This window comes from Capricornis sumatraensis, chromosome 13 (genome assembly GCF_032405125.1).
Source record: "Capricornis sumatraensis isolate serow.1 chromosome 13, serow.2, whole genome shotgun sequence".
Taxonomy (NCBI): domain Eukaryota; kingdom Metazoa; phylum Chordata; class Mammalia; order Artiodactyla; family Bovidae; genus Capricornis; species Capricornis sumatraensis.
In genome coordinates, this window is record NC_091081.1 from 28,523,540 (window position 1) to 28,540,177 (window position 16,638).

General features: G+C 39.0%; 1 protein-coding gene across 3 annotated transcripts; it reads left to right on the top strand.

Annotated features, from left to right (window-relative positions):
* The first annotated feature begins 745 nt into the window (after nt 1-745).
* On the top strand, nt 746-13,415 carry CD164 (CD164 molecule). 3 transcript variants are annotated; one of them, XM_068985098.1, is made up of 6 exons: nt 746-1,011; nt 4,025-4,099; nt 5,242-5,313; nt 6,700-6,735; nt 9,471-9,527; nt 10,398-13,415. In XM_068985098.1, the coding sequence occupies exons 1-6, from the start codon at nt 822-824 to the stop codon at nt 10,562-10,564; spliced, it is 597 nt and encodes a 198-aa protein (XP_068841199.1). In that variant the 5' UTR covers nt 746-821; the 3' UTR covers nt 10,565-13,415. The 3 variants fall into 3 exon arrangements, with proteins under 3 accessions (XP_068841199.1, XP_068841202.1, XP_068841200.1); XM_068985101.1 differs by lacking the exon at nt 9,471-9,527; XM_068985099.1 differs by lacking the exon at nt 6,700-6,735.
* The last annotated feature ends 3,223 nt before the right edge of the window (nt 13,416-16,638 follow it).

The following is a 16,638-nucleotide window of genomic DNA, read 5'->3' on the forward strand; positions in this document are numbered from 1 at the left end:
TTGATTCTTCGACTACAAAGGGGGCACTGACAAGCTGTTTCTACCGCTGGCTGAAATCCCCAAGAGAAGTCAGGGTGGGAAAGCGCGACAGAAGTAGACGGTGTGGGCACCGGCAGACTGCTTTCGGTGTTTCAGCCGCTCTCACTACGTGGGCGGCGGAGCACAAACTCCTTAAACGCGTGGGGTCTCCATCTCCCTGGGGTGTCCAAACACAAGGTTACTTTCAGCGAAATCGGCTTTCAAGGGGTAATGCGCGGGTCCTTCGAAGGATACCTATGCAAGCATGCTGGGAACGCCGGACGACAGTAAAAACTTAACTCTTGCCGGGGGTTCTAAGCGAAATGCTCGAAAACAACTTCCGCCCAGCGCGAATCCGGCCGGGAAGGCGCCGCCCCAGAGGTCACATGGGGCCTAGCAAGTCTTTCTCGGGGACGTCGTCGCCACGTCATGTAGGTTGTTCCATCTGAGTCGAGGTGGGATCCTTCTCTATTGCAGGAACGAGAAAAGCCCGGCCGCGCCCTGTGTGGCAACCTGAGGGCAAAGAAAAGAGTTTCCTGCATCTGGCCAGTTGCTTTGATTGGCCAATACAGTCGCCTGAGAGAAAACCTTTCCTTGGTTTCCTCTCGGTTCCTCCATCCCCCTCCTCCCAGAGGATTCCACTTGGTATCGCCGGCGCCCCGCCTTCGCACGCCGCCCTCATGTGACGCCGGCGCGATCCCGCTGGGGGAGCGGAGTCTCGGAGGCGGCGCTGCAGTGGACGGGGCGACGGACGCAGCGCAGGGTGTCCCAGCTTTCGCTCTAGCGCCAGCGCGGAGGCCGCGATGTCTGGGCTCTCTCGCCCGCTGCTTTTGGCCGTCGGCTGCCTGGCCGCGCTCTGCGTGATCACAGCGGCCAGGAACACCACCGTGGCCCCGAACGTGACTACACCCTCGTCTCCACCGCCCACCACCGCGACAGTCCCGGTGTCACCGACGACTCTCACGCCGCCGCCGGTCACCACTCCAGCACCAGGTGGGCGCCGGCCCAACGGGCTTTCTGCGCTCGCCGCCCGCCAGTGGGGCCGAGCCGCCCTCCCTGCGTGTGGTGCGCGGGGCCGGGGCGGGCCGCGGTCCGGCAACATGGCGGCCCGTCCGAGTCCGGCTGGGGCCGGGCCGAGGTGGCCGCGGTTGCGGAGTGCCCTGGTTGGAAGGGTTGGTGGAGCCTCGGGGGCGTAGGGTTGTTTGCGGACCCCACAGTGTTCCGCTCCGAGGTGTTGTTTAAAAGCGCCTCGTAATCCCCAGCCTCGCTTCAGGCTCTGAAGAGGGGACGTGGCTTCCTTCTGCGGTGGCGGCAGTGAGGTTGATTGTGGGGCGAGGCGACCTCCTCCAAAGTTGGCGATGAGACCCAACTCCCTCTCCCCGAGGTTACTCGTTTGTGTCCACCCGGGCAATCCAGGTCGTCTTTTCGAAGGGAGGTTTTTCCCGAAGTTGGTGAAAGAAGGAAAGAGACGCCGGGAGACAGAAATACTCGCTGGTGTCTCAGTGCTGGGTCTGAAAAAACTAGTCGCTTGGGACTTAATTACATAGATTTCGCAGGATATATCTGAATTTTGAGCATTTAATTAATTAAAACTATACTCTGTGATGTGTACAAAGTAGAGAAAGTACCTATTTGTGTACCCCCTGTTTCGCATATATCTCTTAGTATTCTAGGCTAAACTGGAAGATAAGTGGTGAAACCTAGAAGTTGGATGGAGATAAAATAATTCCACTAGAATCCTGTGTTTAGAGATTGTGAAGCTGACATTGGAACCCAGGTCTATCGATTTTTCAGAACCCGGTCGGGACCTTTTGTTAAGCTCTGACTCCATTTGGGGACTGGTTGAAACGTAAGCTGAGTCTTACGGCGGAAAAGGCAATGTCATGACAACACGCTCAACAGAGGGGGAGATAAATTTGAGTTAATCAAGTGAAGACCCTCCCTAGATATTTAAAACTTAAGAGTCCAGTTTGATTGGTTATCCATGTTAATACTGGGTAAGGAGTAATATATTGACCTAAGAATTGCTGCAGTGTAAGAATTTTTCCAGGCCGATCTGTTTGAAAATATCTTCTCTAGTTTTTGTGTTTTATAGGGGTTTAAATAAAATATATAATGAAAGATTGTAAACATCTTTTAATGAGGAAAGTAAATTGCAGTACAATACTGGAGATTCTAACCTCACTATTTCCAAGATGATAGAGCAGAATTTGTTTTGTGCTCTTTTGGTGGTTTCCTCCTAGAATTTTTTTTTTTTTTGGTAGGGTGTGTGTGTTTGAAGAGAGGTTTGGAGATACGTTAATTGCATTTGTGTATTTTGAAATGAGTTTAAAGGAGATGATTAGTCTCATTTGTTAAGTGGTGGTTGGATAAACTGTAGTCTGAAAGGCAGCAGTTTAGTTCATTTTAAGTAACACACACTGTGCTAACCAACCATTCATGACAAGCACAAAAGATTTTAAACAACTAGCGTTTTTCAGGTGTATACAAACCTCTGAACTTATTTCTACTTTGTGACTCTCCTCCTACCCCCAAAAAAGTACTGTATTTGTTCCAATTTCTGATAAATATTGAAATGCAGTTCCTCTTTGCAGAACTCTTTTTTAGGCAGGGGGAAAGCAAATGAGAATATTTTTGGAGGCACCTAGCTTCTAGGAAAATGTGTAGAGCCCAGACACTGAATTGTATGTAGCCGCCTTCAGTATTCTGTCTCAGAGCTGTTTGGCTTAAATTATTGACAAAGACCATGCTAACTTGTTAAATTTTGTGAATGTAGTCCCCTCCAGGTGAGTTGTCTCTTATCCTCTCATGGAAAACCCCGGAAAGCGTGGATCATTTGTGAGTTTTATGATCTCAGGTTTTTCAGAATAGACATCATCGGAGCTTGGGTTCAACCTATAATAAATCTTTATTACTATTAATTCCATTTCACATCTGATGTTTGGGGGCAGTGATTTCCCGGTGTGTAGTGTTGGCCTTCTAACAGCCTTTTTCCCAATATTTTTCTTTTTAAAAAATGCCTCAAGAAACTGAGCATCTGAAATGTTGGCTGTGCACAAAGGGGTTGTTTAGATAGGTACCATGAAGTGTTGAGTGTTAACACTAGCTTGTGCTTTGTTCCCCCTTTCTCTTGAGTTGCCTTTTGGTTTCATAAGTCTTTTATAATGATTGGAAAGAATTTTTTAGTAAACTATAGTTTGGTTTTTTATGTGTCTGGTTTAAAAACACATAAGATCTACCCTCTTAATAGGTTTTTTAAAGAATATATTTTTATTCTTTATTTTTGGTTATGCTGGGTCGTCTTCGCTGCTAGGTGCCAGCTTTTTCTAGTTTCCTCCAGCGGGGGTGACCTCTCTTGGTGGGGTGCCTTCTCTTGTTTCAGAGACTCTAGGTGTGCCATTCTGATGCAGGGGCTTAGTTGCCCTGAGGCATGTGGGATCTTCCCTGATCAGGGATGGAACCAGTAACCCCAGCATTGCAAAGTGGATTCCAAACCACTGGACCAACAGGGACGCCCTCTTAATAGATTTTTAAGTGTACTGTACCATAATAAACTATAAGCACAGATCTCCAGAAGTTTTCATCTTGTTTGAAACTTTGCACTCATTGAACAGCAAACATATTCCCCTCTCCCAGCCCCTGACAAACCACCATTTTACTTTCTGCTTCAGACTTTGACTGTTTCAGATACTTTATGTAAGTAGAGTCATGCAGTGTTTGTCCTTCTGTGACCAGATAATTTTATTCTTCATAGTGTCCTCAAGGTTCATCCATGTTTTAGCGTATAACAGGATTTCTTTCTTTTTATAATGGCTGAATAATATTCTATTGTGTAGCACATTTTTATCCATTCATCTATGAATGAGTTATAAAGGTTTGCTATTTCTCTGAATAAGTAAGTCTGGTATGTATGCAGTGCTTGCTGTTGTTTAACAAAGATAAGTAGTACAGACTCAAAATGAGATACCAATTGATCGATTTTATATATTTTAACTCCCACCCCTAGATATCTGTGGAAGCCGAAACAGTTGTATTTCCTGTGTTGATGGTAATGCTACCTGCTTTTGGGTAGAATGTAAAGGTAAGAATCTTTGGGTTTGCTTTAAATTTGAGAATGCTATATTATTTTGTTCTAACATTTTAAAAAATTGCTGCAAGGTATTCTTGAACACTTGGAAATGTAAAACATTTAGGATGGTGGGCACTATTTGTTTTGCAAATCAAATAGTTTTCCTTTAAAATATCAGTTGCTTAATACTCCCCCTAAAATCTTTTATTGTCTCCCATGCTCTCCCCTTTAATTTCTTAGACTTGATAATCAAGGCTCAATAGCTTTAAAAGGAAGAGAAATTTTAGACCTTGTGGTTAGGTTAAATGTACACTGAAATTAGCCATGAAAGGAAATTATGGGATTTTCCCCTGAAAACTGTTGGCCCTGAAAAATGTTTGAACCATATTTATCTTATGCAAATGTAAGATGGTTGAATTTTTTTCTTATTGGTAAAATAATCTCTCAGGTTTCCTTTTTATGTAAAGAAAAATCCAAAGCTACATGGTATTAAACTTTGTTATTCTTCATTGAAAAATTTAAGAGTTCTGGAAATTATATCACTATGTAAGAAAGTTTAAAAATCTCTTTTAAAAATAAGGAATTAGCCTAAGTTTGAATTGAATTAACTTTTTTGTTACATAGGGTCACTTTTCTTTAGGTCATAAAATGGAATTTAAGAATGCGCCCCTCCCCTCTGAACATGTTGGGGAAAACTTTCTCTTTTGCTACACATCTTCCCATCCAGGAAAGCAGTTTTAGAAAGTGTAGAAGACTAAAGCAGAGGTCTGGAACAGAGCTGCTGCTCTGGGGCACCTCCCATGTTTACTAAGCCTTTATTAGTTTCTAAGCACTTCTCCCTACTGACTCAGCCCTCTAGTGAATTCTAGCAACCTTCGTTGTACCACAGTTCTGAGGTCTGTGTGTTTTGGACTTACCTGTTCAGTATATTCATGTGGATTTTAGAAAGTGTTTGGAGAGATCCTGTGTAGTACTTAAAACAATGGGGAAAAGATAATAATGGAGTATTTGTGGACTTCTAGAGAGTTTGTACTTGAGTTCTATTTTGGGGAGGAACTCTGGAGCATAGTAACAAAGTCAGAGATAACATAAGTGAGTAATTGATAATTCTTTTTTTTTCCTCCATCCCACACCTCCCTCACTCCCCATAACAGGTAAAAGCTACTGTTCAGATAATTCAACAGTTAGTGATTGCAAGGTGGTGAATACCACAGGATTCTGTTCTGGTAAGTGTTCACTTTGGTATCTGAGGAGATGAGGAAGATCATTGCCTCAGGAAACCTTATTTCAATATTTGGTTTGAAGCATTTCCATAATTCTATTTTGTAAGAAATTTGGATCTGAATAGCATATTCATACTCACTGCATTGACGCTTGATTTAGTCGTTTGGTGGTACATAATGTGGAATGCTGTAAGTACAGGTATTTCTTCCTCTATTTTTCTTTAACCTCTTCCATATACTCACTGAATTTTAGACCCTCTCTATTTGCTGCATTTTACAGGCTTGAACAACATTGTTCGGTCACTTTCTTTATTATGGTACTGGTGATTATCACAGTCAGCTTAGTTTGTGCTGTGATTAAATGAATCCCTGCTTTATTCATCTGTTCTCTGTATTTTAGTTTGAGAAACTTGATGGTTTAACCTTTCATCTTTGCCCAGGAAATAGTTAAAATTCCTGCATGAAAGCTGGTTTTTCTGAAAAGATTATAAATTAATGGGAAAGTCAAATTCTTAATTTGGTATATTAATAATTAAGTAGAATAAAAGATTTTTCTAGAGTAAATAACCGTTCAAGTCTACCTGTAACTAGTTTCAGTAGTCATTTCCCCTTCCCTTCCCTCACCCCAACTTGAACTTTCTAACTGAAACTTTCCTTAGTATGAGATCAGTGATACCCTACATAGAGTCCATAATATGGTTTAGGTGGTAAATGAATGCACAGTTTTAGTATTTAATGTAATTTTATGATAATATTGCTTAGAAATGAGTATAAAATTTTAAAATATGTTAAGGAAAAATTGAATAAGTAATTCTATTCATTTGGCCATCAAGGACACAAAACTCCAAATTAATGTGGTTTAATTGATAAGATTAATTTGGCTCTCATGTAAAGGAAATCTGGGCTTGAGTGCAGCTAGCGGGCTAGAGTAGCATCTGCAGTCATTAGAGACCCAGGCTCTCTCTATGCTTTTACTGTGTCATTCCTCGGAAATGGCTTTGCCCTTATTGTCCAAGGTGAATGGTCATGTTCCAGCCATCAGGATAGTTTTTCTGCCAATAGGAAGAGGAAGGGAAGGTGAGAGACCTGTATCTACCTTACAGATGCTTTCTAGCAGTTATACATGGCTACCTAGCTGCAGGGGAGACTAAGAAATGTTTTTGCAGGGGAGGATGTCACTAAAAATTAGTGCTATTTCTAAAGAATGGAGGACCGGTATTGGGACAGAGCAACTGTCTGTCTCCTCCATAGGTGGTACTAAAATGAAAAAATTGTAAAAGTACTCAAATGACTGCAGGTTGGGAAACAGTGTTATAGATTATTATATTTTAGCAGCTTTGATTATGATATTTTAGACAGCTTTGACTTACATGTTTGTTTTTTAAATAGTGCCCACTACCACACCAACGCCAACCAATTCTACAGGTAATATAAGATAATTGACTCTTTTCCTCCTCCTTTGAGGGTTTCTTAAACTTCTGTTGATGAGTAACTTTAGTAATTAATACCTAAAAATCATTAGTTTAATTTTAAAGATGAGTAGACATATTTAGTCTTGGACTGCAATAATTACATTAATATGTACTGTTTGTGACAGAGACAGATAACTGTAGTGTTTCACGTTCATTGAATCTGAACAGATTGGTTGTAGTTTTGTACATTGAGTCTGAAAACTGTGTTTTGTGGATTTTGTGGAACTAAGGAAATACAGAAGCCTAAAGGAAATTAACTCTAGTCATCCATAGGTACACCAAAATGTCTTCAGTTCTCTCAGAACTAACTAAATATATTTATATATATAGATTCCTAATAAATACACGTATTAGGAAATTGGTTGATATGCCCACGCACATTTGAATTGCTTTCTTACTGCACACGTAGTTGTATGCACTTTACCCATCTACTCTTAGTTGGATAGGTCATCTTTCATTCTCTGTGCAGTGAATATCTTACAGGAAAATACTTGGTGTCATCTCTGGTAGGATTGATTCAAACAGCATTCTGGGTCAAAGGATATGATAATCTTAAGGCTCTTAATACTGATTGCTTTCCAGAAACTGAAAAGTTTTTAAATCACACCTTCAACAGCATTCCCTGGTGGCTCAACTGGTAAAGAATCTGCCTGCAATGCGGGAGACCTGGGTTCAAGCCCTGGGTTGAGAAGATCCCTGGAGAAGGGAACGGCTACCCACTCCAGTATTCTGGCCGGAGAATTCCATGGACTGTACAGTCCATGGGGTTGCAAAGGAGTTGAACACAACTGAGTGACTCATTTCACTTCAACAGCATTAAATATTATCTCCTTGTATAAATTTTTACCAGTTTAATAGAGTGAATAAAAACGTCTACTCCAGGACAAGTACTAGGTTAGAAGACAGGGATATAAAAACAGAAGTAAGATAGTATTTTGTCTCTTGTAGGAACTATGAAAGGTCAGGAAGCACAGCGCGTTGTGGGATTTGTACAAAGGTGTGTGTGTTAAGTAATACGTGGTGACAACTTCCTGGAGATGTTGAGTAGACTTCGGGTAACTGAGTCTTGAAGTTACCTGGTAAAATAAGAGGGGAACTTTCCAAGTGGAGCAGGGCAGACAGCACATGTGAAGGAGAGGTGAAAGAGTGTAATAAAGTCAGGCAGTTGCATTTGGAGTATCCAGTAACAAGATGAGAACAAGTTAAGCACGACAATCAGCAGGTCAAGAGCCAGACTGAGAAGTGCCGTTGTGTGCCTTGCTGGTATGTTTGAAGTGTGTAGACATGATGAGATTTGCATTATAATATGGAAAGAGGCAAGATTGAACACAGATGGGGTATTCTGTTGTGGTAATTCTAGAGAACTATTTTTAAAAATGAGTGCAACTTCTACAAGTATCTAAAAATTAAACCTCATAGCTCTGTCTTCATTATGTAGTAGGCTTCTAGTGCTTCAGAGATTGAAACCAGTGCAAATTAAAAAATAATTTTTTTGCCATGTCCAGAGGGTGAATAGACACAAATGGCAAATTTGCGAATTTTTTCTCCCAGTGTTGTCAGACAAAATTAGTAATAGTATTTTAGTATTGTAAAGGATTTGATACATGTTTAATTTATAAAGTATATTTTTTTGTGGTTTCACAGAAGGTACAAGCAAGGAAAACTTTGAACAGATTATGAGTCTTAAAATAACCATACCCTCTAATCTAGGAAATCTGTATAAGAATCCGTCCTATCAGAGAGGAGATCACATATTTCCCTGTGAGATGTTCATAGCTTGGAGAAATGAAAGATGACCTAACTATCCAACCAAGAGTGGGACCACAGTGCTTACAATGACAGAGAAAGGAGTACAAATAAGTGTGTGAACATATCATAGTGTTTACTAATGTTTATTGGTAGTATTGATACTGTCTGAAGTCTCTTTTAACATAGTGCTGTAGTTCCTAAAATGTATTTACATTCCAACTTATTCTTCCCATGAGTGTGCATTTCTTTAGAGACACCAGCAGATAATTATTTGAACTCATGTGCTACAGTAGAGGAGAGCTTACCCTTGGGCTCTTAACATCATTTAGACGAGGGAAATTAGGGCCTTAGGGCACCTGTGGCTATAAATAAAGTTTTCTGGAACACAGCCATGTGGATTCATCTGCTTGTTGTCTTTGGCTGCTTGTGTATTACACGGTGCACAGAGCCTAAAATGTTTACTGTCTGCCTCGTTAAGTTTGCCAAACCCCTGAAATGAAGAAGCCAAATCTTGATAGCTACTTTAAGAAATACTGAATTGTATTTGTTTCTTACCATGACTTACTAAGTTAATGGGTTTTGTCTTAGAAGCAAGATTATTGAGAAAGAACCAAGAGTTCCCTCACCTAAATTCTTGCCCACCTGTGTGTCTTTTTGCAAACTGTATCCAGGTGTATATATAAATTTTTATATTTAACTGTGTACATAGATGCTAACATAGATACAACTTTATGATTGCTTAATGTTTTAGAATACACTTCAAAACTAATGTTCTGAATGTGCAGATATGTTAGTAAACCATTAACTGAGATTTGGCCTTTATTCTGTTAAAAAAAAAAAACAACTGGAAGCATGTTGAAGTGGTAGTTACGTTTTTAAAAGATAGATGCTAGATAATTGAGAAATTTAAGTTTTTAATACATTTCATTTGCATTCCAGCTAAAACCACAACTCTGCCTTCCACTACTACAACTTCCACCACAGCTACTACGTCAGGTAATTGTGATTTTTAAAACTAACAGTGAGATAGGACGTGTGTGCAGTGTTAGCTTTTACTATTTGTTATCACTTTCCAATTTTATTCTTAAATAGTTAGGAACTGAAATCATCTCTTGGAAGACCAAGGTAGTAGGCTGTTAAAGCAATAAGGATAGGTTTGCTGAGAGTCCTCTAATACATTTTAAAATTGTAATCACATTTGGCGTGACATGTTAGAATTAAATAGTAATGGTTTTCCAAAACCCTTTTAGTACAATCTGTAGGTAAAATCTAATTTCTTATAACTTAAACATTAAATACTGGTTACTGTTGGAGATTGGTTGTATGCTGTATTAGACTATGTCAGTTTGAAGATAATATAGCCATCCTTTTTACTTCTAGGTAATACTGAAAATTTTGATTCTGTGAATTTTTTTGGCTTTATTAAGATTATTTTTGTAATTTGAAAACCTGTAATCAAATTTTCATTTACCTTTTATAAATTTAGAAAAATGCAAAGTATGAATTTTAAACACAAATACTAATATTTACTCTAGCAATTACTAAGATATGTAGTCTGAAGAAACTGCAAATTTTAAAAGTGCTTAATATGTTCACAGGGCATAATGTGCCAAGAGAATAAATTTTCCTTTTCATATTTGAAATTATATTAGCACCATTGACCACTTGACGTTGTTAGATAGAATGAAGAGTGGGATTGATAAATGGTTGTCTTCTTCAGTTAGGAAGCTATTGACATAAGAGGAAATACTTTATAGAAACACCTGACAGAAAGGCTCAGATGAGTCTTGAAATTATCATAGAGGATCATGAGACTTACTGAGTATCTTACTAAGTATTGTTATTTCTTTTATCTCATTTAACCAGGTACAACTAATACCACTGTAACTCCAACTATGCAACCTATGCGGAAGTCTACCTTTGATGCAGCCAGTTTCATCGGAGGAATTGTCCTTGTCTTGGGTGTGCAGGCTGTAATTTTCTTTCTCTATAAATTCTGCAAATCTAAAGAACGAAACTACCACACTCTGTAAAGAGACCCACTAAATTAACAAGGACTGGCGTGTAACTCACTGAAACCAAAATATTATCTTTCAAGATGTCCCACATGGAAGATGCTATTCTAGGATCTTTAATTTTTCAAAGGATGCATATAGGAGCACCACCCTTGAAGAAGAATCAGTTCAGTCACTTTGCTCAACGGGGCTATTTAAAGTACGCTGCATGCGTCCTTGTGGCTGTCTTTCATTTTACATGGCTGCTGCTGTGGGATTGTGTTCTCTCTGCTTGACATGCCAAATGTAACTGTAAGTGATGGAAAACATTGTCCTGCGCAGACAACCTCATGACTCTTTTGGCAATTTAAATGTAGTTGTTTTAAGCCTGAAAGCTGCATTATTTTCATCCTAACTCAGGATGTAGTTTAGTGACCAGAATTGAGAAGAATGTGCCAAATGAGCATCAATCAGGTGGATTTTTGGCTATCGTTTCAAAAGTGGAATAAATTTATAAATTTAGTACCCTTAGAGTAAAATTCTGTGCTTGATACCAGTTGTTTTTTTCTAGATTAGAAAAAAGATGCCACACAGGGAATTACATTCCAGATTTAAAGAAATGAGAGGATACAAAACATGAAAAGTATAGCAGGTTATTGTTCATACTTGTAAAGCACCTTATATCATTGAGAAAATAAAGAACAGTGCCTTAAAAGACAGACTGAAAGGTAGACTGTAACTTAAAAAAACATTGGTGATTTGTTCTTTTGCGTTAATGAAGGGAAAAGTTGGTCTGCGGATGTAACTGTTGATGTGAGCAGTAGTAAACCTGCTTTTAGATACCATACTGTTAGTATTTAATTGAAAACTTACCTACTTTATTTCAAGCCTGAATAACTTAAATGATGTTCTGCAGAGTCAAAAGCCTTCATCTGTTGGACCTACCACCATTTTTCTTACGGCTGTTAAAAAGTATAAAGTTGATTTAATTATGTTTTCCTTTGTACTTCAAAAAAGTATCCTAACACTGTTGTACCTTAAAAAGATTTCCACCGAGCTTATTTGAAAAGTAACTTCTATAAGGCAAGGAAGAAATAAATTATTTTAGAATCAGTTAGTAACTCTTTAAATGAGACAGTCATTTTAAGTTTTGAAATAGCAAATGTGAGCAGTATAATTTCAGAAAAAATTTAGTTGATCAGATGACTAAATTTTTATTGATAATTTCCCTGGATAAACAGATTGAACTTTTTGTTTCTCCTCTCCCAGCCTTTCTTAGTTTCGATTCCTGTTGTAGGAAAAGCATGCGTACTTTCATTTTTTAGTTTCCTCATGAAGCACTAGTTTTTTTCAGGTTGAGGGATATTTCTTCCCTGCCTTTGACACATTGGATTAGTTTCAGGGGCTTAAATCAGTTTAAAATGAACTTTTGCTTTTCTAGGTCATAAAGATGTTTTGTTTTAGTTTCTTTAGCCAATAGGGGCCGATTTTAGTACTGGTTTTCAATATTTTATAGTACAAGACAAGTTGCTTTGGTCCATTTCATAAGCCAGAATTCCTTATATTTAGATAATTAAAGGTTCTTAAAATGAAGATTTACTGTTTCTTTGTTACTTGCTGGTACAGCTAAAGTTTGTTTTACTTGCACATTTGTACATATACCTAATGTTTTCAAGTGCCTTAATTGTTTAAAATCTCTGGCTTCAAAGGTTTTTGGGAAAAAGTAGGCTTACCTCACATTTTTGTGTTTCCCTCAGTAGTAATATTCTAGGTACCTCACAAAAATTTTTATTATGGTGCCATGGCTGTTAGCTTTTAGTGATTGCTTTAAGATACAAAATTCAGTTGAAAATACACAGAATTTCCATTCTCCCAAAGGGGTAAAAATTAGCTACAGTGGTGTAATTGTCATTTACTTAGATATGAATACTTTGCCACACATTAATGTTAACGCTATAGCTATCTCTGTGAACATGTAGCTGATGAAGCCTCTCATCCTCTGTAGGTTTGAATACTGCTCTAACAGAGTCATAATGTGGAATCAGATTTTACAAGAAGAGCTCTTAGAGCGAACTCACAGCCTTTTCCCCTCTTGAGCAGTTTAGTATCTTGAGCCATTAATGATTTGTTTTTTGTTTTTTTTTAATCCAGAAGGTACATAGAAACATTTTCAGATTTTTCACCTGATTTGTTCATGCAGATTGTAGTTCTATTAAAATCCCGTATCTTACCTTAACAGATAATTGTTGCACAGGCAGACACTGCTGTATTTAGAAATTTGTTTCAGTTCATTAAAAACTGCAAAACCAATCTGTATCATGTACCAAACCAATCTAAAATAAATCTACATGTTTATTGGGTTAATCTGCTCTTTTTTTTTAATTAACTGGAGTGTGTGTTTATATTTTGACTATGAAATTTAATGCTAGTGAATTTACCTTAGTCTTGTTGAGAATGGCTTGTCTACTCAGTGTTTCATTGCTCCTCAAGACCAGCAGATAGTAGCTAAGGGATGTCTTTATCAGTGGTGAACAGAGCCTTAGAAAGGATAGTTGGAGGGAGGACTTGGTTTGCCTTGCTATTGACAGAAGTTGATCTTCCTCAAATAGAAATCATCTACTTACGTGCTAGTTTACCAAGTATTTATGAGAATACCATCTGCTGTTAGATATGTGAAAGCTTGTTTGTGACTTTCTGCCTTATTCAGATTGCATGTAAAGTAAAATTGGGTTTCTGTTCAGAGTCTTTGGTATAAATATTTAGTACCAAGCCACATGCTGGTATGTGAAATTGGATTCTGTAGGCCTGTGTTTTGGGCAGAATTACGTTCTATATGAAATTGCAGAACTTAGACTAAAAAAGAAGAGGGAATAAATACTGTTCTACCAGCCTTAGAGCCCAGAAGAGTAGATTGAAGACTCCTAGAACATTGCTAAAGACAAACTGTTATTTTGATGGGCATGGTGTTCACAGTAGGTGGGGTGTTTTGTTTTTTGTTAATGTTTTAATGATTAAAGTCCTGTGTATTTACCCATGTAGTTACTATGCCTGTGCTCTTCCTTAATTTGTGTAGGTAACATGTTGCTGCTGGTATTCACCTTCTGCCTAAAGGATGTCTTTTAACCTTCAACATTTCTGCTTTTGTTGGTACAGATACTGGTTATGACTTAGTTTTTGTGTGCTTTCATTTTTGAATGATTTCATTGGATAGAGTTCTAGGTTGACATTTTTACTTTTAGCCCTTTAATGATGTTGATCCAGCATCTCACATGCATTGTGTCCTATGAGAAATCTCATCTTTATATCTTTTGTTCCTCAGTACATGTCTTTTTTCCTTTTTGCTTTTATAAGATTTTTCTCCTTATCACTTGTTTCGAGCATTTTGATTGTAATGTGCTATGCTGTAGTCTGTCTGGTCAAAGCTATGGTTTTTCTAGTAGTCATGTATGGATGTGAGAGTTGGACCATAAAGCTGAGGGCTGAAGAATTGATACTTTCGAACTGTGGTGTTGGAGAAGACTCTTGAGAGTCCTTTGGACTGCAAGATCAAACCAGTCCATCCTGAAGGAAATCAGTCCTGAATATTCATTGGGAGGACTGATGCTGAAGCTGAAACTCCAATACTCTGGCCACCTGATGGGAAGAACTGACTCATTGGAAAAGACCCTGATGCTGGGAAAGGTTGAAATCAGGAGGAGAAGGGGCTGACAGAAGATGAGATGGTTGGATGACATCACCTACCCCATGGATGAGTTTGAGCAAGCTCCAGGAGTTGGTGATGAACAGGGAAGCCTGGCATGCTGCAGTCCATGGGCTGCAATGAGTCGGACATGACTGAGCTGAACTGAACTGATGCTGTTTTGTTTCTTGTGGTTGAGGTTTGTTGAGCGTCTTGGATTTGTGGTTTTTCATCAGATTTGGAAATCTTTCAGCTATTATTTTTTCAGATATCTTTTTCTGTCCTCCCCATTCTCTGTGTTGGGGACTTTAGTTCCACAGAGGCTGCTAGAAGGTGACCTAAAATTTACCCGTGCACTGTTTTAGTTTTTAAAAAAATCTTTTTCTACTTCGTGTCAGATTATTACTATCTTTAAATTCACTAATACTTTCTTCTACTATGTTTAATCTATTGTTAATCTTACCTGGAGTCTTTTCACTCAGATGTCTACATTTTTAAAGTTCAGTTTGGATGTTTTCATATTTCCACATATTCCAGCTTTACATTTTGAACATGTAACAGTTTTTAACATCTGGGTCAGTTTCTATTGATTTTTTTCTCACTATAAGTCGTAACTTTCCTGTTTCTTTGTATGCTTGGTACTTTCTTATTGCATACCAGATGTAAATTTTAACTTGTTGGGTGCTGGTTATTTTTGTCCTGGGACATAGTTAAATTCCATGATAGCAGTTGGCTCCTTTCAGATCTTGCTTTTTAAGCTTTGTTAAGAGAGCAGAACATTTGTTCTAGGATTAATTGTTCCCCAGTTCTGCACGGGCTAATTATCTACCCAATGCTCCCTGGATTAAGAAGCTTTCTGGTCTGGGTTAGTGGAAACAGCCTCTATTCCTAGCCTTGTGTGCATTCCAAGTACTGTTTCCTCTAAACCTTTCCTCAGCCTTGGATGGTTTCCTCGTGTACGTGTCCTGACCAATACATTGTTGAATACCTGAGGGTTACCTTCTGCAGGTCCCTGGAGGTCTCCTTTGTGTAGTTCTCCCCTCCCTGGTCCTCTGCCCTGGGAACTCTATCTGGTTTCATCTCCCTTAACTCTCAGCTCCATCTCCTCAACTCAGGGAAGCCCACCGACTTCTGCCTAGGTGTTGCCTTCCTGCATCATGACTTAGAAATTCAAGGCAGTAAGCTGGGTTGGTGGTTTCCTTTTTTTTCAAGGATCACTGTTCTCTGGCTGAAGTCCAGTGTGTTGAAAACCACTGCTTAATGTGTTTTGCCTAGTTTTTCATTTGTTTCAGGGTATATCCAGTCTCTTATTTCATCTTGGCCAGAAGTAAAAGTTCAAAATAGGACTTTTAAAGTCTTCATTTTTAATTATTTAAGTAACAAATACATATTTTTTTTTCTTCTTAAACAGGTAAAGTGCTTTGATAATCCCAGCCCCTTCCCCGTCTTTGTCTTTCTCCACTTTCCAGAGATAATTACTAGAACTGGTTTGGTGGTAAACTCTCCCCCACAGCATTTATATACACACAACTAAATATACCCTTAATACATGATATGGATTTTTATTATTATCCTGCAACTTTTTTTTCACTTATTAGCGATACCAAATTCTTAAATTCTCTGTTGGTATATGTAGTTATGACTATAGTAAGTATCTACCTACTGAAGAACAATTAGGCTGTAATTTGTAGATTTTTTTGTTTTCTAAAAGAATATCTTGGTACCTGCCACTTTGCTTATATGTGTGAATGTTTCTCTAGAGCAAACAGAAGTGCACACCTGCGCCCAGGGTTCCACTTTGAAAATTTTAACACTCTGAGATTGCCTTCCATTTCCTACCAGCAGATATCAGAGTGTTTTCTTTGTCCTTCCACTTACTATTACCACTTGTTATATCATCACTACCCTTGTGCATCACTCCCCTCCTGAGCTTATATCCACACTTCATTGGAGAAGGTGTGGCCAAGGCTGAATGGCAGAGGAGTTCACTGAAGCTGTGAAGGGTGGGGTAGTGGGGCAGGGGGCCAGGGGGAGCCCCTTCACAGGAGGTGCTATGCCAACGGCACTCCACCAGGAAACTGCATGCACCACTGGAGGTCAGCACTGCAAAAGCGGCAGGTGCCTGCCTAGGTGAGGAGCCCAGAACCCAAGAGAAACCCTTCTTCCTCCAGCACCCTCTACTGACAGAGCTTAACATCCTGCCTGGTGGTAAAGAAGACATGTTTGCAGGGTCCAGATTCATTACTTGATAGAAGACAATGAAGAGTGAATTTGGACCTGAGAAACTTCAGTGGTATCTTACCTGGTCATGGCTGATTTTTTCGTTTTGATCTCAGTCATCAACCTTCCTTGTGTTTTTTGTTTCAGAAATAAATTTGCGTGTGCATTTAGATAGTTAATATGTTTCTCTGGTCTCTTCTGTTCCATTTATCTA